Here is a 26307-nt window from a genome sequence, read left to right as displayed (position 1 = left end):
GCCGCCCTTTATGTGTGCCTACACTCACCGGTTCAGGTAAGCTCGCCAGTCTTCGACCGTATACGATGTAGATAACTTTGTTCCCTATGGTACCGCTCTCCCCGTACTACTATTACTACCCCTATAAATTCTTCAGTAATGTCGCTGTCCATGCACTCTAGCACATCGTGGACTAAGTCGCACCTCAACGGAGGAAGGGAGGGGGTATGGGCTATTGATGATGACATAGAGCCATCACAGCTACTTCAGTCAACTACAATAGGGAATCACTCAAGACGCAACGCAAACCACGAGCTCGGAGAGATGAGGGAGGATGCCAAAGGTGCCTCACTTTGCACCAAAATGCGAAATCGGCGGAACGCGAGTCGTTTCGCTCCGCCCGCGCCATGAAAATCAATTCTCAATGTCCCACGCAAGATTGCTCCTTGCCATGACCCTCAAGAAGGAAGAGTAGATGTTCACACACTACAGCAGATGAATCCATGATCATTCCATATTCGAGCATACATAGGGAACCATGTAAGAGAGCAACTGAGCAAGTATTGGCCAGCCATACGTCCCACTTGAGTGGCTGAGGTGGCTGTTGATGAACAGTCACTCACGTATTATCTACCATGCCAGACGTGTATAATTCTGCATCCACAAAAAATGTCTGCGTCCCCTCACCAAACCGTTAAACTTGAGTTGCGTTTCTCCATGCTAACGACTCAATCTTCTACTTTCATCTCTCTCAGCGTTCACACTTTCACCTTCACATCCTTACCAATGCACTTCCCTCGCTTCACCCCAACCATGCTGTTGATCGCCGCCCTCCTCATGGACTCCTCTGCTGTTAGACTACAACGCAGAGGTAAAGGCGGTCGTGTTGCCGAGCCCAAGACGAGCTTATTCTCCAAGATTTTCAATAGGTGATCAAACATGCCCCTTTGAGTAGTATGAAATGGCTAACCGGAGTTCGTTGTTGATGTTGTCAAGCGTATCCGTGTTTCATTGAAGTCATCCAATACCTTCTGGTGGAGTCGATAAGCTTCATTGTAGACCAGGCACTTCTCAACAAGCGGAGTAAGAAAGCTAAACCTCTCGAGGCTGCCAGTAAAATAGTAAATTCGTTACAACTTCTACCATACAACGGTTGTGATAGGTGTGCATGCCCTTCTCCAGTACCACACCATGTTGTGTTCGAGTACCATCCTCACTAACCTCAGTTAGCCCGCAGCAATGCTAAGGAGCCTCCAGCTTCGAAGCTGCCTAAGACTAATGCAAGTGAATACGTTACGACCTTATGGTCAGCCCATCACGACTAAGCTCCCCTATGAACCCTGGCCCTACGACCATCGGTACCTTGGGATGACGGCGAGGTAGTAGGGGGGAACAGAAGTACTCTTGTGGTGGCAGGGAAGAATTTTGTAGTAATCCCCCCGTATCGGTCCTGGTGTTGTATGGCTTCTTTTGAATTCCCTTGAGCCTCTTTATTAGGAGAACCTCTATACCCTCCTAGAGTGTGTTCTCTCTCGCGTTGAGTTTACTCCTAGGTGGTTGGTATTTGTCAGGGAAGTTATCAGCAAATTCAAAGTAGTCTCCTTCCCTCTGAGGAACTTCCCAAAGCCCCTGCTGGACACCACGGTTGACGAGATATATCAAAAGAGCTCTAAGCTGCACTTCAAGTCGTGCATCTACGCCATGCAACTCCTGCAGAAGGGAAAGTACACCTGCACACGTCTCCATTGATACCATAGCCACCACTGATAGGTACGATAGAGTGCGGACGATCAGGTCTGAGGACTACTATAAACCTCCGAAGCGGCCGAGATTCTTCCAAAGGCTCAACAGGATGCGACGGTGAGGACTATGCTTCTGCTGCCAGGATGGTATGAGCTACAATAGGTCGACCAAGCTGGGTATCAAACGGAATGGTCTCAAACGTATCTGCGGCCTCACTGGAAAGACTCGAGACGTAAGTCGCGCTCCTTCGCATCGTCGTTCATCATGGCCATTGTCGTTGTCTTCAGGAGTGATCACCATTATAGCTTCGCCTTCTAGCATGTTTCTGACTCAATCTGACTTGCATGTTGTCAATTTGGAGACCAACTCGTTTGAAGGGCATACCCGACGGCGAGGGAACGCACATGAAATCAATGGTATAGGGATTGCCGTGCTCAGTCCCATATAGTAAATATATCAGAATGCTGAGTTCACGCTGGTCCACTCAGAGTGTTGGCCAGTCATGCGAAGTATGAGAGCGGAGTAATGGCCAGTATGACCAGTATGCCAGTATGACCACAATTGGCCAGTATGAGAGCGGAGTAATGCCGCTCTCATACTCGCACAACTCACGCGAAAGATGTCATCGGTGAATGAGAGGGTCGGCATAACAGAGACCCACGATCTCTCGAATGCTCATCCAATGAACCTCAATCTCTTCATCAGAATAACACGACCATTCCGCGCGAGTGGAAGGATCCGCCATACATTCTGCGATATGGTTGCTATACGTGAATGTTCGTGCCGCGTCTACAGGCTGCCGTATCTGTGGTGATGTCGTTATAGGATCCGTTGGGTTGCCCTTCATGGCCGACTTCGAAACCGCAGGGAGTCGCCCGGAGACCGCAGATCCCTGCTCAGTACGCTTCGGGGAGTTCAAATTCCGCAACGGGGGCCGATACCGTGGACAGTAACGTCGGTTGCATTGAAGATGATAGAGCTTGGTGCATGCTAGATACATCCTAGAAGCACTGCAAGATGGGGATACAGAAAACGATGAGTCTATACAGTATCGTAAAGTTATCCATGGCGAAGGGGAATACTACAACAAAGGTAGACGCACATATCAGGCTGTGATTAGCTCGAGGAGTGGTAGGCAATCACTTCAATGGCATCTGGCATCGAGGAGCTCGCTGTTACGGCACGCAAAGGTTCAAAAACGGCGACTGCTATACTGGATATTTCAGCTGCGTAAAGGCAGAAGGTGACCCACGAATGGTTCAAGAGTGAGCTGAACCACTGCATCAGCAGATGGTGATCCGATCAAGGTGTTGTCCAATACGTACCAAGGCTATGGAACATATAAATGGTCCCTTCCCAGAGGTCGCCATCAAGGAGATAAAACGTAGAGTGGTTGGCACCGGTCTAGTGGACGGCTGGTCAGTTACGTGGGAATGTGGCACGATGGCAAGATGCACGGTTTGGGCAAATACTCGTATTTTGTGGAAGGTGTCAACTGCAAGGAGTTCAACGGCGTTAGTCTAGAAGGTCGGCATGGCAGTCGCTGTCAAGACCTATTAGGCTACGGTAGGCTCTTTCGACTCTGGTCGGGACGCCGAGAGCCTTGCTGAGTATATGGTTTGGTACGAAGACCTCCTCAAGCCGGGGCTTGTGAATGCGGTTAGGAATTTAGGCGAGAAGGTCGCTGCTTTGATTGCCGAAGGTGAATGAGATATCTTCGGGTATCCTCATGGTGCAAATTACAGGAGTTGATGCGAATGACCCCAATCGGGAGGCATTAGCCACTGAGTTGCTCATGAGGGAGTCAAGCGAGCTCAAAGCAACTGAAGATGAAGAACCACACTCAGTGTGAGTCTATTGGGAATAGTTTCATCACGGGCCTTCCCTTATGGAGATCAAGACTGGCTGCAGGTGGACACGACCATCGGCTGGAACTGTGGAGGCCCCTGCATGCCTCACCCCGGAAGCCAGAGCGACTCTTTCAACCGTTCGAGCGCTGTTGGCACGGAGGATGCTGGTCGCCGCTATCGCTAGCATGATCAATGATGACAGCGTAGGGCGTAGCTAACCGCTGTTCGAGAATTTTCGATGTCAGACTGATCCAGTTGAGACTTCCAAGGGGGCCGAAGGAGAGCCCAGTGATAGACTGGTGTTTGATATACTCAAAGATGAGGATGCGAAAGACCTCACTGGTTCAGCCCAACTTCGTATATCATATCAGGTGACCGTACGTTGCTGCACCCGAGCATTCCCGTTATTCAGCAGATTGTTCGAATGAGTGTCGCATACCCTGATCCTCGTGAGGAGGGGACTGGTCCAATTCGTGGGTATTTTGACTTCTTGAACATCAACGAGGACGCCGTGGATGGACACACGTGCGAAAGACTCTCGATTACGTTTTCGACGTGTTCACGGCAGGTGCGACTGGAGGTTGCTTCGAGTTGACTGCGGCTACGAGGATACCATAGACGAGAGAGCGGAATTGGAAAACCTCATAGTGTCTAGCAGTCGTGGCAACAAGGGGAAGAAGAAATGACTCTCGCTACCGCATGTGTGAATACCCAGTTCGTTGCTCCAATATGTTCTGCGTTACTATACTTTGGTTGAGGTCGATCAAAACTGCTCCCAACGACAACATCATGCCAAAGAAGGTTCCACCGAGAGGATGAATCATCCGAGGCGATACATACTGTTAGAAAAGAACGAAGATTGTCTCCGAGGTATCTCTGCCTCCTCAAGAGCCAAAAACATAGGGATGTATGTAGTAGTGTCTATACATGTATGAGTTCCTCATAAGTAACTCTCCTTATAATAGTCTCCAATCGGACTAGGAAATTTATATAGCACCGAAATCACATATCATCATCCTCATCCGGTGATGGAAGAATTGCTTCTTGGAATGAGCCGGGAGTGTGACACGAAAGGAGCTCGAAAGACGTTACAGTCCGCTATGTCCCACTCCACCCCAACCAACTCAAGAATTAACCATATCAGAAAGCTGCCCAATGAATCTTAGATCGATTATGACCATGGAAAAGCTGGACTCAGAGACTCCTCAAGCTATGAAGTGAATGATACCTTAGATAACGACGAACGGATAAACAGCAAATAGCCATACTAATATTGCTGAAAGACCCTTATCGTTCTAACAATTTCACAGCAGCCAAACCAACAACTACTGTATGGTAGAGCCATGACCCTTGAAAATGCCTAAACGGCTGAGAGGGGCCTAATTATAATACTCGATCACACCTTGAACTGAGGCGTAGGTCCCCAGTACGAAGGCGATTGTTCCAACGACTATCAGTACATAGCATATGATATGCTCGAAGTCAAAGGTAAGGATGGGCTTCTTGGATATCTTCAATATGAAGGCCGCCGGGGAATAAAATGTGACAATCGAACCGGTCAAAGAGCCGACCAATCCCAACATAACATTTACATCAGGTAATGCAATGGCCACAGCGTAGGACAGACCAATGATGAATACCACTACTATCCAGCCGTATACACGCCTTCTAAAGGACGTCTTCGGAGGGAGAACAGCCGAAATGGCATGAACGATGGAGCTCCTCTGAGGGTAGACCACCAGGGGAAAGGCACCGACCACTGTAACACACATAAGAGCAAACGCAATGCAAACCATCACATCACCTCTTGAGATGTATTGGCCCATGTTCACAATGACTGAGGACTCCAAGCTCATGCCAAAGGCGAAGAAGCACATAACTCCGATAGTAGCGTAGACAGAGAAGCAAATCAAAATCGTCCAAGCAACCACGGGGGAGGAAGCGGCGAGGACTGGAGTCACGAACTTGGATGTAGACCTCAGGACATTGGGTTGGTTACAATAAGCAAACGTGTAGGTGTTAATAGCCGCCATCAGACTAGTCCAACCATTCACTGGAGAGACCATGGACGACGGAAGTTCATCAGACACACCATAACGACTAAGAACATAGATAGACGTCAAAGACAGGAAACAGACCCCGATAACGCCCAAGAAGGTCACATAACGGATTTCGCTTATGTGTTCCCTCATCGACAGTGGTAGGAGAACTAGTGCTGCTGCAATCGCAGTGAAGGGTACACGATGCACCCACAGACTCAGAAACCAATTGTCAGGGTTAGGACCAATGATGTGGATCAACACGGGAGAAAGGATATCAAACAAGGTGATCATGTAAGTGACGCAAGTACCGAAACAGAATAGAACCATGACCAAGTCGAATACATATCCCACCCGCTTCCCGAAAAGATGGTCTAACAGCTCCTCATAAGTCGGCTTTCCGGTAACATGGCAAGCCTGTGTTATCATCACTATTGACAGGAGAGATAGAACGCCCATGGCGAGTAATAGGACGAGGCCACCAAAGATCCCCGCATTGAGGATAGAGATAGGTACCGCCAGAGCCCCAGCACCTAACGTAGCTGCTGCCAGATTGAAGACGGCGCTAAACCGTCCATCAGGAGCGATGATGTGACCGCTACGTGTTAAACGATGAAAAACAGTATTGGAAGAGGGCTTGGCCTCTACACGAGAATCAGAACCCGTGAACACTTTTTCGGTAGAGGTACCGTGCTCTAATCCAGAAGTAGGGGTGGACATTGCCGGGAAAAGTGAGGAAAGCTGTTCAGTTGACATTCAACACTGTCATGTCGTCCACGGTGTATTCTATATTTCCCGAAGAGAACGCTGCAAGTTGTCTTGAACAACCCTAGAGGAGCTAGAACAAGCAGCACTGTCCCACACAGCTAGACGGAAACAACAACACCTTCCACAGAGGTGGAGCTAAGTATGGTTCAATCACGAGTAAGGTTAGAGTTGATTAGAGCCCACCAATTCGCCGTATCAAACGTGCATCAAATTGATGGTTAGTGTGGAGGGGGCCGCCAAACTTCGGTGATGCAAATGATCATACTTTCGTTCTCGACTACATTCTCGTGGCCAGCTCTGAGGCAATATACTTCAGTGCTTGAGACCTAGTATAAAGCATGAATCTGAGGTCCCAAAGTTCGGGCGGTAGGCCGTAGGCTGAAGGCCAGTTTCCTAAGAACATGATGTGACATCCTGCGGTACATTGCACCGCGTCACCTGAGAGTCTTAGATCGCGCTATAGTCAAATCTACCTCGCGTCACGCGCCATGCTAGGGGAGCACAAAACGCACATATGATTCGTCCACTGTAGTACAGCGCACAGTAACAGCCTATCAATTGTTTCTCATCTGTCAAGTTGGCGAAGATCGCACTTGGCTCAATTTAACCTTCGTATGCATGAACGAATAAGCATTCTAGATAACGTTGTGAACAGCAAAAGCTTGTTCGCGTTCCGCGTTCACGCCTTCTGTGTCCCGCCTCGTGTCGGAATTGCACCGAGTGATCGTGCTCATAGGAGCCTGCTTTATCCATACAACGCATACATACATTGCCATGATACCATGGATTATCCCGTAGCCGTCCGATACACTCCAAGAGAGATTAATTCCGCGGATACTCGACGCGACTTCCCTGAGGAGCTTCCAAAATGGTACAGAAGTGCTCCTCCAGCATTTGTCACCGTGTCGAGACAGTACTATATATCTGACGGTGTATCGGAGTCAGCGATTCGGTGAGCAGACAAGAGAATTCTTGGAGACTTTTCAACGTTGACTGCTGAATGAGGTCTATCGCTATATACTATGACAACCAAACTGACCATCTACTCTTAGGAGGAAGCTTCATCGAGCCCGGTCTGAGCATGCTTAAGTGAATTATGGCCGCCTATCTCCAACGAAGATGTCCTCAACTTTCTCAGTCTGACCGCAGTTGAAACGGTACTCATCAATCTCCCTCTGGGTAAGAGCGTCGAAGGACCAACACGCGCTGGAGCCTCTGAGAGAAACACGCAGAGATCAGCGTGAGCCCATCGACAGAATCCTCCCACCTTTTCCGACGAGGTCTGTCCATCCTCATATGCCTGTAATTGCCATCATTAAATATTCGGTCCAAGTCTGTCGCGGGCACAGCGCCGCCGAAAACAGATTCGGGATCTACACTGGCCTGGTCCCTAACCTGAATCCCCCAATAGATGTACTCGACGATGGCTAATACAGTCCAGAATGCCTACCAGTCGCTTCCACTGCCTCGACCATTCCGGAATTCTCTTCTTAATTTTCGGTTTTCCTCCCTTCTCTTGATCAGAATTGTCAGTATCCTTCTCCGACACATCGTACTGAGATATCAAAATAAAGATGCATAACTCTTCTCACCACCAGCGTCGCTACCTGGTCGTTAGAATCCAATGCAGGTAATGGCTTCAATTCCTGTCTCTGTGGAGCACAACTCCTCCGACCAATGACCACTGGGGTGGTATTCAGGGTGAGGGTGCCTGTGAAGGCTACCATAGCACTGAGACAACTAACTGCTTACATGCTTTCACAGGCGTTGGTGGATTGTTGGTATTCTTCTTAATAGACCCGAACGACTCGAGAGCATCGACAAATCTGCCATAAGACCGCATCATGTGCAGCCAATGCGAGATCCATCGCCACAACCAGCGACCTTTACACAACGAATGCCCTCGAAAGGTTCCTCTACTGATAACGGCCGACACTAGAAACATCTCGAGGGCATCACCTATGTCATTCACGGAAGCGATCCCATGGACCTACTTCACGTCATCTTCAGTAGGTCCGTTCTTCCCCGATGGATACCCCGGCAGGGAATCGAACGCTAACAAGAGACTTCCATCGGATGAAGCGGCGACGGAGGACTCACCATTGCTTTCATAACAGGTCTTCAAAATACTCCTCTCGTGCTCACTCTCCTCCGTCTCGTCATCAGCCTCTTCAGCATCATCTATCTGCATGGCCTAAACACAGCGAAGTGAGATACGCCGACTACCGCCTCATTCACCGATGGGCCTGGCTCACAGACCACAGTGTCTTCTTCCCGCATAGGAGGCGGTGCCACGAATCGGGGCGTTCTGAATCCTGCAGGCCCTTTCCCTGAGAGAGAGAAAAGGATGGAATCGACCAACAGCAACTAATGGGACGCCCTACACTTGTCACCCGCTTTGAAGGGGTTACTAGCCTGGGACGGGATCTGGCGAAGATCTGATAGACCAACATAAGGGTGCAATCATGGCGACGGGCGCGACATACCTTCCGCGCTTGGGGTCTTGGGAGCTGCCTGTTCCTTCTTATTCAGCATAAATCTGTTCTTCAACTGATTAACGATCCCACCAGCAGGGTGCGGAGGAGTCGCTTCCTCCCGAGCTGTGATGTCAACTACTGCCTCAGATATGTCAGCAGCAGCTCCAACATCCTGAACATGTTGATATGACCGAACGGCCCAGAGGGATGCGAGCCTCCATAAAATCCGGATATGACCCTGTCGGGACCTACATCATCCTCAGAGTCATCATCCACCGTCACCTCCTCAACAACAGCATCCTTAACAACAGCTGCCTTGCTCTTGGGCACAACCTTCGGAGGTTTAGTGACACCTTCTGGTTGCGACGGTGGGGCTATGACCCGTGCTGGAGCCTTCCCCACACCAGAGCGAGGCACCGCGCCTGGCCACGTCCATTATATGGTCTCAAACAAGATACTGTGGAAGACGTAAGTACTCACTCTGCAGATTAGGGGCTGTTTTGGGGATCTGCGGCGCCTTCATCTCATCCAGAGCTACGGCGGCTTTGTCCATCTTCATCACCTGCTTCATAATTGCTTCCTCCTTCAGTGTTGGCATTTCTGAAAAAAACACAGCGATCACAACCGTGACCAGCCTCGGGTCTTACCTGGTAGAGGAGTTCCTGCGATGAGCTGTAAAGCCTGTTCTTCGAATGTTTTCAACTTGGCAACAGCCACTCGGAACTCCATACTAGCCTTACCAATAGCACTGAACTCTGTCTCAGCCGCCAGTACCTGTTCATCATAGTGCGTGCCCGACGAATACGTCGACCCCACCTGCAGCTCGAACCACTCTCCAGCAGCCTCTAGGACATTCGACAAGTGCTTGCTTGCCATTTCGAGGTAAGAGGAGTAAACAACTAAGGTGAGTGTATCACAGTCAACATCAGCGTCGCAGGGATGAAGTCTCCAAAGAAGGTCAGTGAAGGGGTGTTATTGTGACGAAGCCCTCTATCTGTCCATGGTCGCGTGGGGCTCCTCTCAAGCCTTGTACCGGAGCCTATAGTTCCAAGCCGACATCACACCGAAGAGTAAGCTGCTGCATCACCAGAGTGTCCCCTTCGCCATCCCGATACAACTGCCACTACTACGATGACAACGAGCAGATAACCGTTCAATGCTTCCCTATCATAAAGGAGGCTTCAAGCAGGAGAACACGGAGATGTCATCCTGTGGCTTTCAACGGGACTATTCAGATGCTCATGAACAAGATGCTGCCGACCCTTCCCCTTACTCGGCTGGGCCTGTCTGACTCTGTGGGAGGACGGGCATAGTACAGTCCCACTCGCCAACGAATATTTCTTGACAACTCAAACTTCAGATATTTTCAGCGGCAACGATGGTTTTCTCATGGACATGACTAAATGCCAATAAACTTGTGAATTCCAGTTAGCCTGTATGGTGTGGTCGAACAAGCTAGTATAAAAAATCATCAAATACCCGATGCAGGATTCGAACCTACGACCATCTGCTCCGTAGGCAGACATTCTATCCAGCTGCACAAAGCTGGGGGCAAAAGATACTGAAAAGGAGGGGGAAAAGAAAAGAGGAAGAGAAGGGGGAGAGAGAAAGAGCAGAAAGAGAAAAAGAAAAAAGAAGAGGAGAAAGAAGGGGAAAAATTAGCCTGAAATGCCACTGAAAAGCACTATTCCTACCATTCACCCACACCAAACCCCCCAGACGCAACATTGAGCAAATAAATACACCAATTCATGCATCCTCATTTTCTTCTGCATTCATCATTTGGCTTCTTCCAATGCCCCTTCAAGCGAGCTTGCTTCTCCGCTTCGTAGCCGACCAATATGGATGGGTCATCAGAAAACAGACAGAAAACAACACCCTGACCAATATAACAATGCCTGAGACTCTTATAGATGCTGCTCCATGGTTGCGCACAGATGGTGCAGCATCGTTCAACCTTGGTCTCCGGCCCACCTCCTATGGCCAAGGATCTCCTTCGATCTGGTTTTCTTTATGACCGCTCTCTGATGATCGCTGAGCCGCTGGTGATGAACTGCTGTCGGCACATAGTAGTGCTACTCAGTGTTCTGCAGTATCTTTCGTCTGTCGACACCCAATAACCCTTACAGTCGAGACATCTAAACACAATATTTTGTAAGCTATACGGTAGCCCAATCCTGTAGCAAAGTTTGGTACGCCCAGCAGTATGAGCGGAGATTCGAGAAGTGTTACATGCAGGGCAGCGGCCCGACAGCGGAGCCCATACAAAATGTCGAAGATATCCCTGTTTATCCGGTGCCCACCCTATTTCGAGGTGTTTCAACTCGGATATATTGAGACATTGTAAACCTTTGGGTAAAGGCACCACTATTTCGGTCTGCGATACGGGTTCGCTAGCACATGCTCTTTCACCTCCGGAGATAGACTCGCGAGCAGTCGACGAGTTTGCTTTCTGCTCCTTACAACTCGGCTCTGGAGCCGCAGGGTCGACAGAACCCAGCGGAGTTAAAGGCCTCTTATGACTCGATACAGCGTCTTCTGAGCCCCCCTCTCGTGCAATCTGAAAGCACACTACACGTACACTCTCGCAACCCGCCGCGAAAGTGATCACGGATAGATACACAATTACGACCCCGACCCTTGTATGGGCAATTCAGTACCTTTTTGAACCTATCAGCAACCTGCTTCTTCCCAGGCGCTTCTCCACGTCCTGGTCCTGTATAAGCAAGCTCCTGTAGCCTTCTCTCCCACTCAGCTAGAGACTCTCCGAGATTTGGCTAAAAACTAAAAAAAGTAGGCTAATAGTAATAGTAATAGCAGTCTCCTACCATTATGCACAGTTTTTACACGCGCGACACTGCGAACTCCCGTTGCTTCTATCGCCTTCGCTCATCATACAAACATCCTATATAAGGAACTGCAGAGATTCCATCAGCTGCTCGTTGATCACAATCTTGCAAATACCAGACAATAGAAAAAAGGACAACTATTGTGGAAATATGACAGAGAATATCCACAACGTTGTATATGGAGATCGAAACTCTGAAGCACTCAATGCGGTAGAAGGGAGGTGACCAACACAAATGCCAACCAACATCAGAAATTTGACGTCATGGTAGCGAAACATGGTGCAGTGGAAACATGCTGCTTCAATCGATATGCAGTGACTGCCATGAGCTCATCTCATCTCCGCCCTCGACGAACTCGCTCGTCAAGTGCCTCCAGACGACCAGTCGCCACAACTGCCAAGGAATCTCGACCAAGCCCTCGGGGATGTGAATGTTGTAGGACTGAGAAAAGACCCATTGCGCGGCACTGACCACTCTGAGGCATTGATTGCCGAACGACATTGACCCGTCACCCTTCAGAAACCCGCCTCGGCCGCCCACCTCATAGAGCTCAGCACTGAGCTGACGAGCGCTGCATTGGTCAGCGTCGCCGTGAGCAGCGAGTCGCACTAGAGAAACAGTATCGGTCGAAGACCCTTGAGTAACCTTGAGGGAAGACACCAAATGGGCTCCTAGACCGGACCAAAGAGATAATTCCAAACACACCTCCTGAGTCCATACGGCTATGGTGTCCGAGACCAGACGAATAAAGCCATAGTCACTGAGGTACTTTCTGACCCCTTCGACACGCAAACCTTCATCCTGCAGGCAGCTTGGGCATGCAAGAATGGCAAATGACTGACACGCTCACAGCATTGATTCTCCCATCAGCATCGGTATCGAGGTAGGCGAATGCTGCCACTGCAGCATTGTGTGAGCTCGGAGATGTAACACCCAGGTATTCCTGAGGATAAAGTAGGAAGATCATCTCACGGATGACTTAGTGCCACAATGACCGCAACACTAGAAACCCGTGAGAGACAAGCTATTGACCCTGTCGTCCATTGCAGCTCCAAAACCACAGCCCATGAGGGGCAGGACCCACTCGAAACCTCTTCAGGTCCATTCCCCGTTCAGGTTTGTCTGCTGCGTCATCTATTGTCTTATGCTCGGTTTGTAACAACGACATTGCCGGGCTTAACGAGGCTCCAAGAGCGGCCTCGAACCCATGATAGAGCTGCTCATACCACACCTTTCGGGTCCAGTCCTCACCACCCAGCAGCCCTAGCATGCCCAACTCCCGCGCCGACACCATGCCTGCAGACCTCCTCAGACAGTATGATGATTATGAGCTCACCATCGCCATTATAGTCCAGATATTCTCCAGCGAGGACTCGAGCCTCCCCGGTGAGCCCATCAAAGGTCCACGTCGACGCCCCATGGGACGCTCTGGATTCCACCAAGAGGGCTACTTGCCGGAGTTCTATCGGTGCTGCCGCTTCCAGCCGTGACCAATGCTGCCACTCCTTGAGAGAGATGCTCCCACTGCTGTCCATATCGATAAGCGAGAGCAACTGAACGGGCCACCATAGTAATAGACTCATCATCCAGGCGGGGAAAAGGTAGTTCCTAACCCCACCTTGAGAGCTCTGCGGCCGACAGTCCCTCCTGCACCGACAAGCTCGACCCGAGAGAGGACACCATCATGGTCAGTGTCCAACATCTGGAACCGCGCTTTCATATTGACGGCACTGAAGGCCGCCCCAACGAGGGAAATCAAGTCGCTGGAGAAAGAGAGAAAAGTTCCAACTGGAACGATTCAGAATCCCCTACCTTCCGCAGCCGCAAAGTCGACTGAACACCACGAGAGCCTCCACCGGTATGGTATCAGCACCAATGTCAAGGAGAGAGTCGAAGGTCTGAGGCATTGGACAAGACGAGGCTGGGCCCAAGGCTGCCCGCAGCGGCCCTACCTCCATTGAAAAGACCCCGTCAGGGCTGTGCACGGCCATGCCGTAATCGATAAACTCATGGGCGTCTATGTGGCCATCAGTATTTGCATCCATCAGGCCGACCGCTTCGACAATTGCATCTCCCTCACTGCTGACCAGCGGGAGCAGTCCGTCCCGCGCAACAGCCAAGCGCATGATGGTCATGGTCAACTCGACTAGAAGGATACCACTTCGATCGTGATGAAAGCAGCCGTACCATCGGTAGAAGTGATGAAGTCTTTAATGGAGACACGTACAGCATCAGGGAAGCCCCGGAGGACCTCTTCATAACCAGCAAGAGGATCGCCAGACCCATCATAGCGCCGAGCCAATCTGCGTTATGCTGAACCAGCGATGACCAGAGATGCTCACTTAGAGACGAACAGTGAGGCCGCTGGCGGTAGCGTCTCTGGGTCGATCAGGGCCAAGACCTGCCACTCCCCTCGTCCAAGAGCCTCCGACGGGACCAACGACATGAGCCTCTCATAGGCCAACTAGAGAGGGTCATACCAAGGACCACTACGTCGACACCTACGCAGATGCTCGAAGTGCCGGTAGCGGTCTCAACAGTAGAACTCTCCGAGGCACATCCCATGTCGCCCCGCGACAGCCATCCGTCCCGGTCAACGTCCAGCTCAGTGAATCTCGCTTCCAACCCAATCGAACGCATGAGTTTGACAAGACGAGTCGTCCCCCTGATGCAACTATAGCGGGCCAATCGACATCCCCCTACCGGCCGTCCTTGAGAACCCGATATAAGCTCTCGAGACCTCTCCATGATAGGCCCTCCTGACCGACGCAGCTTCGCAATAAGTCAAAGACCTGAGGGGTACGTCCACGACCAGCAGTAGGTTACTGCTTCACCTCGGCTGAAAAGGTACGACCGGCCCCAAGCTGCTGGCGTCCAAACTCTATCCAACTCCTCCGTGTCAGCCTAGTCTCCGGGAACACCGCCATCGGTCGCCTCTGAAATGAGTCAACCACAGCAACAGTGATGAGCATGGCCTACATCATGAAATGCCGCGACGGCATCAAGACCCTCAGTGGACTCCTCAGGCCGCGGCGAGCCTATCTCGAAGAGGGAATCCTGCGAGTCCAAGGACAACAGCGGTAGAACAAAGGCGAAATCGCCCCCGTCAGCCTCACGTGCCACATAGATTCCACCATAGCGCCTCCCAGATCCCTATCAGCTCCAAAGGCCTTCTTCAGCAGGTCAGTAAAGACCTCCTCAAAACTCGCCCTGCCGGCATCGGGCCCAAGTAGCAGCTGTACCAGAACAGCCTCACTCTCCTCGATTTCACCTGTGGCCACCTCCGCCTCAGTGACAGGACCCATCGCGTCTCACCACTGCCGTCCAAGTCGAAGAACTCGAGTCCCTCAGTCGTCTCTTCGCTGTCGCGATGCTTCTTCCCATGGCCTTTTTCCGGCACGCCTTTTAGCAGCGACTTCAACCGAATCTTCAATTCCGGAGCGCTGGACACCTCCAGCCGAGAGCGGTGCCTAAGTAACAGTCCGTCGCTGAGATAGCCATCGCGAAGCATTGAGGACTCAAATAACAGGAAGTGCGTCTCTAAAGGGACCGTCCGGATGTAAGCCCATTTCTGCAGCGCCTGACGGGACACTCCCCGCCTTCCCTCCTCCTCATCTTCCCACAGTATGTCAACAATCTGAAGAGAACATTGTATAGCATCCCCTTGTAGCTGCCTACCTCATCGAAAGTCTCATCCCAGCCGAGCTCCTCTGCTGACAGGAGGCCGTTCCTATCGGTGTCGAGATGATAGAATAGCGAGGCGAGAGAAGCCGCATCGAAGAGCTGCACTGCCTGGCCGAGTAACCTACTCCGTCGACTGTGATGTCACATAGATTCCAAACGAAAGAGCCCACCTAGAGGCTCTCAATTTCGTCCATGGAGTGATCACTTCCAAAGGGATCGCGCCATCCACCGACAAATCATCGAAGCTCTGAAGGGAGGCCTTCCACAGCTGACCAACAACGGGCCCACCGAGTCAGCAAAAATCCCTCTGCCAGCCTTGAGGGTCTGGTCAAGCTCAAGGAATGTGCCTCGCGTGAGATCGGCAGAGACGACACCATGGCCCAGCGGCCCGTAGGGTATCAGCTCCTCCATGATGGGCATGAGATCCGAAGCCAGACGAATCAGGCCGAATTCAGAAGGAGCCACTTTGCCTGAAATGCCCTGGCGCACTGGTGGAAGTTCGAGGGATGAAAGCCTAAAGACTTACCATCGCCATCCTCATCTAGGAACCGAACAAGCTCATCGACATCCTGCTTGCCCGACTTGGCCAGCTCACCCATCACCTTTACAGTGACGATAGCGGTATCCTTCTCAACGCTATCATCCCTTCTCGGGAGTCTACAAGGTCACCAAGGACGACCACCTATTCAAAGCCCCTCGGCTACTTATTCGTTGCCATCCACTTCACGACAGCAGGGGTAGCATCTTGGCTGCGACCAGCGAGCCTTTGCCACTCTGTTCGTGACAGTTTCCCAGACCCGTCAGAGTCCAGTACTCCGAAGAACTAAATGTCCGCAGACCTCCAGGATCCCCTCGAGCCGAGCAGTAGCCCACCCATCTCTTGTCCGCGTCCTCAGCCTTAATCTCGACCTCCTCCAAGGTGAGCTCATTGTCGCCATCCTTATCAAACTGCATGAATCGATCATGCAACAGTAAAGCCTCGACAAATCGGTAAATCAACGGAAGGTTCCTGAGCGCTGAGAACAATATGATCACTTCCCCATGCAGCCCATACGCTGAGTGTTTGGTCGCCAGATGGAGGGCTTCAAAGTACTGCATGTCCACTGTACCAGTAGTATTATCTCCCAGCAGCTTCAGGACCTGGACAAGGGTGACGACCGCGGTCGAGACTAGGGCTCACCTCCACTGGGAACAGCCTCCTATAGGACCCACTATGGGCCCTCATGACATTTAACTCAGCATGGGAGAGGACTCCATCGCCATCTATGTCCGATACGTAGGCCGATACGGTCAGATGAGGTAACTGCTGAGACAATGCCAGAGGACAAGGTCGTGAATGACCATACCGATGCCTCCTCAGTAGTCGCGCTTCCCGAATAGGAGCGCACCTGAGGGCGAGCGATCTCGACCACCCCTGCAGGCCCTTCCTACCATCCGTTGCAACCACGACGACGTACCCAATACCCCATCAGAAGAGATGCTCAGGTCCGCCTCAAAGCCGCGCCTCAATGCCTCTCCGAACTTGTCCCGGTGGGAGACGCCCTCCGGCGCGCCATAGAGAAGCTTTTCATATCCAAGGCCTCGCGACTGGTTGCGGTCTGCATCGTATTATTCCACCGATCTCAGATATCACCCACCCTGGTCGGCCTTCACGCCTTTCCTTCTCTTTGTCGGCTTATGCCACTCCTTCCCGCCCTCCTCAGGCCTCTTCAGCCCCTCCTCAGACGAATTGCCAGCGGTGCTCCTTCGACTGAGGCAGGTGCTGATCACCCCGAACCGGACCCCAGCTCACCCAATCATGTCGAGCTTCGCCTCTCGAGGGGTCGAATGGGCGAGAACCCAGTACTGCAAACTCTTCCTCGATAGCCCAGCCCGGTCTCCTTGGGATCCAGTTCGAGTCAACTCCTCCATGAGCTGAACCAAGGCGAGCTCTGGCCCTCGACGCCGGCACTGACCAGACCAAGTGAGCATCCTCTTCCTCCCAGTTGAGCTCATCCCTCGACAACCTCCCATCCCTATCCCGGTCCAAGCTGTAGAACAGCGAGTCCATGTTCATTGCAGAGAACATCCCAGCCACCGGCCGAAGGTGCCTGGACAGACCCTACTGAACTCTATCAAGGCCGTCATCACTTCCTATTGCGGAGCTGCATCCACCTGCTGAGGACCCGGACCGGGATGAGCTTCCTTCTAGGGTCGGACAGAAGCGCGAAAGCCTGACAAGATCAGCCGCCCGGTGCAGTCCCTCATTGGATCGCCGACCCACCTCCGCGCCGAATATCTTCTCATCGCCCCTGATCCTCCTCCCCAACTCTTCGAAAGCTACCTCAGTCAAGTCTTCCGCGACAGGCGGGGCCTCTAGAGCCCCTTCAAGCGGCAATATCAACTCCACCACGTGATGCATATCCCCTAGCAGCCTCAGACAGCCGAATTCTGATGCTGACAACTTCCCTGAGAAAACCACAACAACACCGGAGCCCCCGGACCATCAACCCAACCGACCATCCCCATCGATGTCAATGAAGTCCCGGGCATCTTCCACCTCGTCCTTGGTCAAAGTATCCAGCTGTCGTAACGCCACTACCATCACTCTCGCCAAGTCCACCGTATAGTTCTTATCGCGTTGGGGTAGCCTATCATATCACGATGATTGTCCTTAATAGGAACCCTCGGCCCTCACTTGGTCGCCACCCACACAGCTGCATCAGGAGCCGCCTCATAGGAGGTACCCGCCAACGTCATCCACTCCCTCTCTGATATCGAAGAGCTGTTGACAGTACCAAGGAGGTGCCTCAACTGCATTGACCATCAGTGGCCCCCCATCCACCGTAGGCGTCCCACCCAAGCCGCCTCCTCAGCCTTGATGCCGACCCCAACGAGTTCCTCCTTGCTGAGTTCTTCATCCCCATCGCGGTCCATATCCACGAACTTAGCATGTAGCTGCAATGCCTCCACCAAGCCGTAGACCAACCCGACCGTCCTGAATAATTCCCTCCCAGCCTCCGACCAGGCCCAGTATCACCGATAGTCTTTGGTACAGAGGTGCAGCTCCTCCAACAATCCCAAGTCCATCCTTTCCTCCCCGACACCAAGACCTTCCAAGACCTACGAGGGCTTCTCCTTGGCGGAGCCCTCAATCCAGACACTGACCTCCTTAGACACCACCTTATGGCTGGCCCCTATGACATCCCGATAGTCCTCCATCTCCTTCATAGACAACCGATGGTCCCCATCAGCATCTGCTCTATAGCCCGATACAGTCGCGTAGCCCTAGGAGGCACTGGCAACGACTATATTGCTTCCCTCACCTCGGGCCCTTCCAGCTGTGGTCTGTCCGTCTCCAATAGTGCCGACGCAGGGACCTACCATTCTCGCTATTACCGATACTATATAGTCATGGTACCTCGAGTGAGGCCTCCATGACCACCTTGAAGCCTTGGTACTGGATGGCGTTGAAGGTCTCAACGGTCTCGCTTCGTCCAAGTAGACCCAGCAAGGGGACCTCCACCTCATCGAGCTCACCTGATGCCCATAAAAGTGATGGAGAACTGTCCTGCCCTACCATCGCGGTCCACATCGAACACGTTCAGTACGGCTGCCTTCTCCTCGGGACCTATTCCCCGTAGGACCCGACTCGCCACAGCGTGCATGTCCGACCCTTTTGACTTGGCCACGACGCTGAGACGAATCCCCACTAGAAGGTCCACCGCATCGGATCGCCTACTCCAACGCAAAGACGGCCACCTGTAGCGGTGCCGTGAAGGCGTAGATGAGCTGTTGCAGACTTGGCCAGTCGAGGGAGGTGGTACCGTCAGGGCCCTCACTCCCGATGGCCTCCAATACCTATACACCTGCATATCAAGCTGAGGCATCATCCCTCCGACTGAACGGTCGGAAGGACACTACAGAGTCTGCGTCGTCGTGGAATAAGAGAACGCCGACCTCATTCATGCCCCTCAAGGGAGGAAATAACCTCTCCAGCTCCTCTAAAGTGACCCTCCCGTCCTTATCAATATCGGCACTCTTGAAGAAAGCCTCAGCGTTGATCATACTGAAGACTCTCAATAGCTCCCTCAGCCGCCTGACCAACTACCATCCCCTAACCGTCCACGTCCACCCTCACCTTCTCCCCACTGCATACAACCACCCCTTCACAACCTCCACGGGCACCTCGACGGCCGCCCTCACAGGACCCCTCGAGGGAACTGCTAGCGCCTCGAATGCCTGACATCGAGGACGGCCCCACCCAGGGGCTGCTTTCTACGACTACCTTCACAGTGAAGACATTGGTCATGCTTTGCATCCTCCTAGTGTTCGCCAAGAAACGTCTCCTATCCCACATTGAATCAAGGGAAACCCTACCAGGCTCATAGAGCAACGGTGGCAAGAGGGCCTCAATGAGCTCTCCCTCGGTGAAGAGACGTAGCAATGACAGTTCGTGGTCGTCTAGGTACCCTGAAAGTACCACTAGAAGGTCCAGCAGTGAGGCGGCTACCATCGCCGTTGACATCGAGGACCTGCCCAACCTCCGACTGTTGGTAAGGCGACAGGCTCTGGAATTTCTCCCTGATCCCTTCTGCCGTCCACAATGATGTAGCCGAGACCCTGAAGCGTTTGAGAAGCGAGCGGGCTCCCAAAGAGGTACCTCCTGCTGAGCCATAGGGCACTGGGTGGGACGGCGTCAGGGTGCATACCAGCCAGGACCTGCAGCTCCGATAGGGACACCCAACCCGAGCCATCTCGATCCAGGACTCCGTACACCTGACCATCGAATAATCAGCGACACCAACTATCAGCCCACGGCCCATCAAGTCGCCCCTACAGGGTCCTCACCCAAGCCTGATGTGGCTCCAAAGGGACCTCCCCTCTCCCCAGCTGTCCGTCTCCATCCCTGTCCATCTCATCGAACTTGGCCATGATAGCGAGCGAGTCACATACAAGGTACACTCGGCGAAGGTTCCTGACTCGTGTGAGGGGCCTCTGCGGCCTCAGGCAGGGCGGCCCACCTCATATCTTTAGAGCTGAGGTGTAGCCGATCGAAGTCGTCCACGGTGATCTCATTGCTAGTCTCATCCCCACCAACGAACAGATGGAACACCTCCACAGCACCACAGTCGAAGGACTCCACCAAAGCCTTCCCTACCTCCTCAGTGAATGCCCCTTCTCGGGCCTTCAGACTCCTTCCAAAGTCTCGAAAGGTCTCGTAAGGGACCCTCCGGCCCGAAGCAAGAGCCCCTATCGAGTACCGCGCCACCTTCATATGGGCCTCAGACGTCAACTAACACCAGCCGTTATCCTGAAGCACAACCAACCTCCTTGTTACCCTCCCCATCTCCATAAAGGATCCCGGGACTCCTCCTGGCCCTCCAAGACCCCCCTCCGGCAGGACCTGCTCGGCCTCTCCCTCTTCCACCATACCATCAGCCGCCGCGTCCGCTACTTCTACCAGAGGCGTCCTCATCAGGCCGGCACCACTACCCCTGGCTATTGGATGCCAGCTGAGCCTAGGCCTCCTGCGATAACCCAAGAGGACCTCCGACGCCACCAGGTTGGCCATCTCAGTGCCTCCCCCTATGGCTCTGAGGATGCTATAGTCAGCATCACTTGGTCGGCCTGAACTCAGCCGTCCCTTGAACAGGACCAAGGCCACTCACCCGTCCCCAATGAGTCCAGAGTCCTATCCACTAGACGTGCATACGTCGGTGGGAGTCGAGCCAGCTTGGCATGGGTAGCAGCCAGGAAAGGGCCCTTGGGTAAAGGGAAGGGGCCGCTCTCGAAGCCCTCAGTGAGCCTGTGCTACACCTGCCTTCACCCATCCATGTCCACGGCCTCACCAAAGGGCGAGCCGCCTGACAGCTATCGGGGCCCTGTTGATGATGAGCATCCTCTGCCACTCGTATCGAGAGAGATACCCATCACGGTTGGTGTCAAGATAATAGAACAACTGAAAGGACCATCGCCACCACCTCAAATAGCCTCTACTGGCCCCACCCCTCTGCCCGACAGGGTCGTCCAGCCGACCTCTTCCAAGGACAGCTCAAAGCTTCTAAAGTTGTCCAGCTGCGAGAAGCGGCTCTCCAGGGCCAGCGAGTCCATAACCGTACGGACGTGACCATCACGCTCAGCCATGGAGGTCAGCAGCCTACCACATGAACACTAGAGCTTGAACAGCGAAGGGGCACCCACTCTCCCTGGCCTATGGCTCGGAAAATGTCGTCCACCTCCTTGATAGAGACGTACTGCGGATCCTCCTTTGTCGCAAAGGCCACGAAAGACTGCCAGCCAGGCGGGTCACCATAGACGGCGAAACCTCCTCACCTCTTCCGTGAAGACAAACGCGGGAGCTCGCACGATTCTACCAAATCTCGTCCACTCCGACAAGCTGACCCGGCCATCACCGTCCTCATCCAACAGTACGTATACATCGACAGGAGCATTCCGGAAAAGCTGAGGGCATTCCAGTGGTCGGACATCGTCACCAACGACCCCACATTGAGTATTGGTAGCTTCCTCGGTGCCCTAAGCAGCAACACCCAGGCATCCAGGACCGCGGCTAGGCCCTCTCTGAGAGGCTCCCCAGTGTCTAGGACTACCAAAGGACCGTAAGCCACCAAGACCCCGAACAAAGCACACACTTACGCCCTCGAAGGTGCTCGATGCCTTGGTATAGCCTATGGAAGGTGGTAAGGTGAGGGTCCTCGCCCAGCAGGCCTCTCCTCACGAAGGCCCCGAAAGCTACTTGGTCATGGACCGGCGCCTCCATCGAATACAGCTGATGGACCCCCGTTCACACGAGCCCAAACGCGGCACCCCCACCTCTGCCAGCAAGGAACGCAGCCCCTCCAACTTAGCGATGGTAGAGTTGTCGATCCACTGCATGACCCTACTAAGGCAACCCTTACCAGGAGGAGCCTGACACCAGCATCACAATGCTAGAGGAGGGGCCGACCCCCTTACGAAGCCTCTCATGCCCACTACGAACTCCCCATCAGAGGGTGTGGGCTCTCGAGGCTCGGATACATCGTATCTACGTCGGCCCTCCTCAACGGCAGCCGGCGTGGTCCCTACATGGTCTCCCCATGGGCATGCTTCGGCGGTGTTGGGTGAGAGCTGCTAGAGCCATCAGCGCTGTTACCGGACCTTCCCAACCTGATCAATTGCGTATCATAGGTTCACTCTTGAAAGATACAGATGATGTCCCCAACACCAGTAGCACCCACTCGCGGCGGAAGGCTGCAGCCACCCTCGGTAGCCCATCCCTAGATGATGACACTGGTATGACCACCCAGTCGGGAGGATGCGTCCCTGGGCTGCTGTAGACCAGTCGGGGAGCGAAGGGGTGAAGGTGGAAGAGGGGGTCGTAGTAGGGCCTGATGGAAGGACCATGGCCCTGCCAAGAAGTACCCACTGACCCCTGGCCACTGCTGGTATTGGTACAGCTCGGACAGTAGATGGCCCTACTGCTGGTGTCCCTTAATCTATGGGAGTGCCTTCTTGATGGCATGACCCTCGATACTGGCTTGGTCGGTGCGATTGTTGGAGGGGGACGTATTCTACCGCCTGCCGCGGCAACACCCTCGAGAGTGTTGCCAACCTTCTCGGGCTGAGGACCAGTAGTAGAGCTCGTAAGGCCCTCCATCTTAAAAAAGATGTCCTCGGTAACTCCTTCGATACCCCTCCCGTGCGGAAGCCTGTCGCTGGTGCCTTCCCCACGAACCGGCTCAGCCACCCCATCCCTACCATCATCGACACCTTCAATGACCCCATCCTCTCCATGGACCGGCTCAGGCAGCCCATCCCTACCATCATCGACACCCTCTATGACCCCATCCTCCCCATGGACCGGCTCAGGCAGCCCATCCCTACCATCATCGACACCTTCAATGACCCCATCCTCCCCATGGACCGGCTCAGGCAGCCCATCCCTACCATCATCGACACCTTCAATGACCCCATCCTCCCCATGGACCGGCTCAGGCAGCCCATCCCTACCATCATCGACACTTTCAATGACTCCATCCTCCCTATGGACCGGCTCAGGCACCCCATCCCTACCATCATCGACACCCTCTATGACCCCATCCTCTCCATGGACCGGCTCAGCCACCCCATCCCTACCATCATCGACACCTTCAATGACCCCATCCTCCCCATGGACCGGCTCAGGCAGCCCATCCCTACCATCATCGACACCCTCTATGACCCCATCCTCTCCATGGACCGGCTCAGCCACCCCATCCCTACCATCATCGACACCTTCAATGACCCCATCCTCCCCTTGGACCGGCTCAGGCAGCCCCTGACCCTCGCCTCCACTGTCGACTCCAAAGCCAGGGCCGAAATCGGGTTCGTGGAGTTCCCTCTCTCGAACCACCGGGTCAATCTCACTCCCGGTGACACGGTGGTCCTCGACATCAGCTCTCGCTACTCGGATGAGGCCCGGAGGGAGCGGCCTTTCTACCGTAGCCAGAGGCGCCCCCACCGGCTGGTTAGTAAGAGCATCTCTTGACGTCGGAGTGGCGGCATTAGTCGCTACCCCCTCCACAATAGTATCATCATAATCATCCTGGCCATGCCTAGACCTCGCAGGAGGCTTACTCAGGCCCCTCCCCGGCCTCCTTGTCGGTTGAGTGGAGACTGACGGAGTGTTGGCCACCGACCCCAGGCCAACATCTGGCACAACTTTTCCACTATCTACAGGGTAGCGTGGTGATGGCAACCGAGCTGCGTCCTCCATGGTGTCCTCGTCAAAGTGATATGTGAAGTCATCGACTGCTCCCGATCCGACCGACTCCTCAGGGGTCCTGTTCTCTGGTTCGAAGCCTGGTCCGAAGCCCCCAGTGGGACTAACCGGGTTAGGCCCTTCAAGATAGCCAGCGTCCGAGCCTGGTCCAAGGTCCTCAGCAGGATCAACTGACTTGACCTCTTCAGAATGGTAAGCATTGAAGTCTGGTCCGAAATCGCTAGTAGGAGCAGCCAGGCCTGACTCTGAGAGGCCATCGGGAACACCATCCACCGTCTGGCCCAGGTCGTCAGCTACTCCATCACCCGGCATCTCCGGTACTCCCCCCTCTAACTGACCAGGGTCCGATTGGGCCGCACCATCGGCTACATCTTCCCACCTAGGAAGGTCACTGGACCCGACTGGGCCCAACAGAGTTCTGTCGATTTGCTCGAGATTCCCTACATACCTGCGCGGACCGTTTTGTACGCGGTGCCGCTTCTTACCCTCATGAAGACCCATTTTCTCATGGTGGCCCTCTTGCCCCTCTGGATGGCTTTCTTCCTCCGCTGGATGACCGTCGTCTACCTCAGGGTGACGGTCCTCTCCCTCCGGATGACCGTCCTCTCCCTCCGCATGACCGTCCTCTACCTCAGGGTGGCCGTCCTCTCCCTCCGGATGACCGTCCTCTCCCTCCGCATGACCGTCCTCTACCTCAGGGGGACCGTCCTCTCCCTCCGGATGACCGTCCTCTCCCTCCGCATGACCGTCCTCTACCTCAGGGTGGCCGTCCTCTCCCTCCGGATGACCGTCCTCTCCCTCCGCATGACCGTCCTCTACCTCAGGGCGGCCGTCCTCTCCCTCCGGATGACCGTCCTCTACCTCCGCATGACCGTCCTCTACCTCCGGATGACCGTCCTCTATCTCCGGATGACCGTCCTCTCCCTTGCGATTGTTCCCCTCCGGCCCTTTTGATATGTGGTAACCAGTATCAGCAAGTTCCTCCCCGGCTGGGCTGTCTATATGTCCGAGCACGTCCTCCCCCGATGCTGCTCCTCCTCCGGCCAGCCCCTCTGCCACCCTGAAGCCCTCATCCTGTCCTACCCCCTCCCCAACCACACCATCGCTGCCACCATACAGCGTATCCCAAGCTGACCCTCCGGCCTCACCAGCGGCCGCCATCGCTCTCGAAACTGGTAGAGTACCTTCCTCTCCCTTCTTATGCCCTTTGGGCGTTCCCCTTCTTGGTCCCCTCGAGCCCCTCCCCAACCTTCCTCTATCCCGAGGTTGACCTGCCGGCCGCCTTTCGCCCTCATGTACCCCATAATAGGACGTGACCATGCTGAAGATCAACTCACTCTGAGCCTCCTCCCTCCCCCACTCCTCCGCCACCGATACCGGGGCCACAACCGACAGTTTCCCTCGATGGTCCAAATGGGAGCAGTACGAATAGAGGGCCTAAGGCACGACCATGGCCCCACCCATCGAGACCTGCCCTACCCTCTTGGCCCTATACACCAACCCACTCATCACCCTCACATCCCGAACCCTTATGGAGGCCTCAACCCCCGACTGCATGAGCCTCTCCTGTAGGGTGTGTAGGTCATCAAGGACGTCCAGATGGGCCCTGGTCCCTCCCCAGGCAGCCTCAGCATACGCTGTAAACCTGGCCAGTATGGTAGTGTGTCCCATCGACCTCCCGACTACCCTATGTGTGGTCCAGGCACTTGATAAGCCAGCAGGATCCCCTCCTTATGGGAGCTCACGAGAACTTCATCGCCAGTAATACCTACGTAGAAGTAATACTTGACGAGGCCGGGGATCGAACCTCTGCCTCTTCTGAGAAAGAATCACGCAAGTTACTCAACCAACTCACCATGTCGGAGAACTCTTCCGGCCACGCCCCGTACTGACCCCTCGAGTATCCGAGCCACCTAAGCAACCATTCAGCGTGGAGAGGTCACCAGCAGCAGCGAGTACCGTGCGCCTGAAGCTCATGGTGTCCCTCCAGTTGATGATCTCAATGTCCCCTTCCACCTCCAATGGGGACGTATCCAATGATGACCCTCGGAAGACCTCCACCTCGAAGGCAGGCGTACCACCCATCGTCAGTGCCGCTAGAGCATTCTGACAAGCCAGCAGATAAGCTTCGACCCCATCGAGAGCATAGACCCCCCACATGGACGGCCCAGCTGGCCT

At 53.7% G+C, this 26307-nt stretch overlaps 6 protein-coding genes across 6 annotated transcripts in view; 3 read left to right on the top strand and 3 right to left on the bottom strand.

Moving 5' to 3' along the window:
* Positions 1-792: 792 nt before the first annotated feature.
* Positions 793-2015, top strand: Pmar_PMAR010080 (hypothetical protein; the record flags this gene model as incomplete). Its single annotated transcript, XM_002788503.1, has 5 exons — positions 793-908; positions 1551-1703; positions 1750-1839; positions 1885-1954; positions 2010-2015. The coding sequence occupies 5 exons, from the start codon at positions 793-795 to the stop codon at positions 2013-2015; spliced, it is 435 nt and encodes a 144-aa protein (XP_002788549.1).
* A 552-nt stretch (positions 2016-2567) lies between these two features.
* Positions 2568-2956, top strand: Pmar_PMAR010079 (hypothetical protein; the record flags this gene model as incomplete). The annotated part of the gene is made up of 3 exons (XM_002788502.1): positions 2568-2671; positions 2717-2814; positions 2949-2956. The coding sequence occupies 3 exons, from the start codon at positions 2568-2570 to the stop codon at positions 2954-2956; spliced, it is 210 nt and encodes a 69-aa protein (XP_002788548.1).
* Positions 2957-3155: 199 nt separating this feature from the next.
* Pmar_PMAR010078 (hypothetical protein) lies at positions 3156-4258 on the top strand (the record flags this gene model as incomplete). Its single annotated transcript, XM_002788501.1, has 7 exons — positions 3156-3249; positions 3293-3424; positions 3468-3570; positions 3634-3775; positions 3818-3943; positions 3988-4097; positions 4141-4258. 7 exons carry the CDS (start codon positions 3156-3158, stop codon positions 4256-4258), a joined length of 825 nt encoding a protein of 274 aa, XP_002788547.1.
* Positions 4259-4951: 693 nt separating this feature from the next.
* Pmar_PMAR010077 (10 transmembrane domain, possible aa transporter, putative) lies at positions 4952-6331 on the bottom strand (the record flags this gene model as incomplete). The annotated part of the gene is made up of 1 exon (XM_002788500.1): positions 4952-6331. One exon carries the CDS (start codon positions 6329-6331, stop codon positions 4952-4954), a length of 1380 nt encoding a protein of 459 aa, XP_002788546.1.
* Positions 6332-7473: 1142 nt separating this feature from the next.
* Positions 7474-9732, bottom strand: Pmar_PMAR010076 (hypothetical protein; the record flags this gene model as incomplete). The annotated part of the gene is made up of 13 exons (XM_002788499.1): positions 7474-7594; positions 7647-7774; positions 7830-7934; positions 7987-8090; positions 8132-8205; positions 8374-8573; positions 8606-8709; positions 8764-8817; positions 8866-9028; positions 9109-9278; positions 9337-9456; positions 9504-9630; positions 9673-9732. 13 exons carry the CDS (start codon positions 9730-9732, stop codon positions 7474-7476), a joined length of 1530 nt encoding a protein of 509 aa, XP_002788545.1.
* Positions 9733-12005: 2273 nt separating this feature from the next.
* Positions 12006-26307, bottom strand: part of Pmar_PMAR010075 (hypothetical protein) — a gene marked incomplete at both ends in the record, with an annotated part of 14743 nt that continues 441 nt past the window's right edge. The window contains 63 exons of the mRNA XM_002788498.1: positions 12006-12146; positions 12246-12506; positions 12556-12648; positions 12790-13001; positions 13042-13258; positions 13324-13468; positions 13518-13603; positions 13658-13851; positions 13893-14008; positions 14048-14169; positions 14211-14370; positions 14409-14497; positions 14540-14641; positions 14685-14762; positions 14822-14976; positions 15021-15342; positions 15384-15510; positions 15560-15636; positions 15678-15859; positions 15916-16046; positions 16094-16212; positions 16263-16398; positions 16444-16529; positions 16570-16692; positions 16854-16987; positions 17027-17139; positions 17182-17303; positions 17350-17479; positions 17520-17602; positions 17653-17837; positions 17889-18019; positions 18067-18182; positions 18228-18366; positions 18496-18656; positions 18695-18748; positions 18790-18908; positions 18949-19064; positions 19111-19229; positions 19329-19467; positions 19510-19610; positions 19657-19841; positions 19882-19991; positions 20032-20147; positions 20220-20346; positions 20393-20484; positions 20530-20664; positions 20710-20999; positions 21041-21177; positions 21221-21330; positions 21378-21528; positions 21573-21661; positions 21705-21905; positions 22018-22158; positions 22203-22298; positions 22344-22413; positions 22455-22535; positions 22607-22776; positions 22903-25400; positions 25467-25566; positions 25609-25774; positions 25816-25897; positions 25985-26042; positions 26089-26235. Coding sequence (XP_002788544.1) covers positions 12006-12146; positions 12246-12506; positions 12556-12648; positions 12790-13001; positions 13042-13258; positions 13324-13468; positions 13518-13603; positions 13658-13851; positions 13893-14008; positions 14048-14169; positions 14211-14370; positions 14409-14497; positions 14540-14641; positions 14685-14762; positions 14822-14976; positions 15021-15342; positions 15384-15510; positions 15560-15636; positions 15678-15859; positions 15916-16046; positions 16094-16212; positions 16263-16398; positions 16444-16529; positions 16570-16692; positions 16854-16987; positions 17027-17139; positions 17182-17303; positions 17350-17479; positions 17520-17602; positions 17653-17837; positions 17889-18019; positions 18067-18182; positions 18228-18366; positions 18496-18656; positions 18695-18748; positions 18790-18908; positions 18949-19064; positions 19111-19229; positions 19329-19467; positions 19510-19610; positions 19657-19841; positions 19882-19991; positions 20032-20147; positions 20220-20346; positions 20393-20484; positions 20530-20664; positions 20710-20999; positions 21041-21177; positions 21221-21330; positions 21378-21528; positions 21573-21661; positions 21705-21905; positions 22018-22158; positions 22203-22298; positions 22344-22413; positions 22455-22535; positions 22607-22776; positions 22903-25400; positions 25467-25566; positions 25609-25774; positions 25816-25897; positions 25985-26042; positions 26089-26235 — 10788 coding nt within the window. The remainder of the gene's footprint in view (positions 12147-12245; positions 12507-12555; positions 12649-12789; positions 13002-13041; positions 13259-13323; positions 13469-13517; positions 13604-13657; positions 13852-13892; positions 14009-14047; positions 14170-14210; positions 14371-14408; positions 14498-14539; positions 14642-14684; positions 14763-14821; positions 14977-15020; positions 15343-15383; positions 15511-15559; positions 15637-15677; positions 15860-15915; positions 16047-16093; positions 16213-16262; positions 16399-16443; positions 16530-16569; positions 16693-16853; positions 16988-17026; positions 17140-17181; positions 17304-17349; positions 17480-17519; positions 17603-17652; positions 17838-17888; positions 18020-18066; positions 18183-18227; positions 18367-18495; positions 18657-18694; positions 18749-18789; positions 18909-18948; positions 19065-19110; positions 19230-19328; positions 19468-19509; positions 19611-19656; positions 19842-19881; positions 19992-20031; positions 20148-20219; positions 20347-20392; positions 20485-20529; positions 20665-20709; positions 21000-21040; positions 21178-21220; positions 21331-21377; positions 21529-21572; positions 21662-21704; positions 21906-22017; positions 22159-22202; positions 22299-22343; positions 22414-22454; positions 22536-22606; positions 22777-22902; positions 25401-25466; positions 25567-25608; positions 25775-25815; positions 25898-25984; positions 26043-26088; positions 26236-26307) is intronic.

This window comes from Perkinsus marinus, assembly GCF_000006405.1.
Source record: "Perkinsus marinus ATCC 50983 genomic scaffold scf_1104296927884, whole genome shotgun sequence".
Lineage (NCBI taxonomy): Eukaryota > Perkinsozoa > Perkinsida > Perkinsidae > Perkinsus > Perkinsus marinus.
Note: the sequence above shows the minus strand (reverse complement) of the source record. Positions and strands in the feature narration are given on the sequence as shown.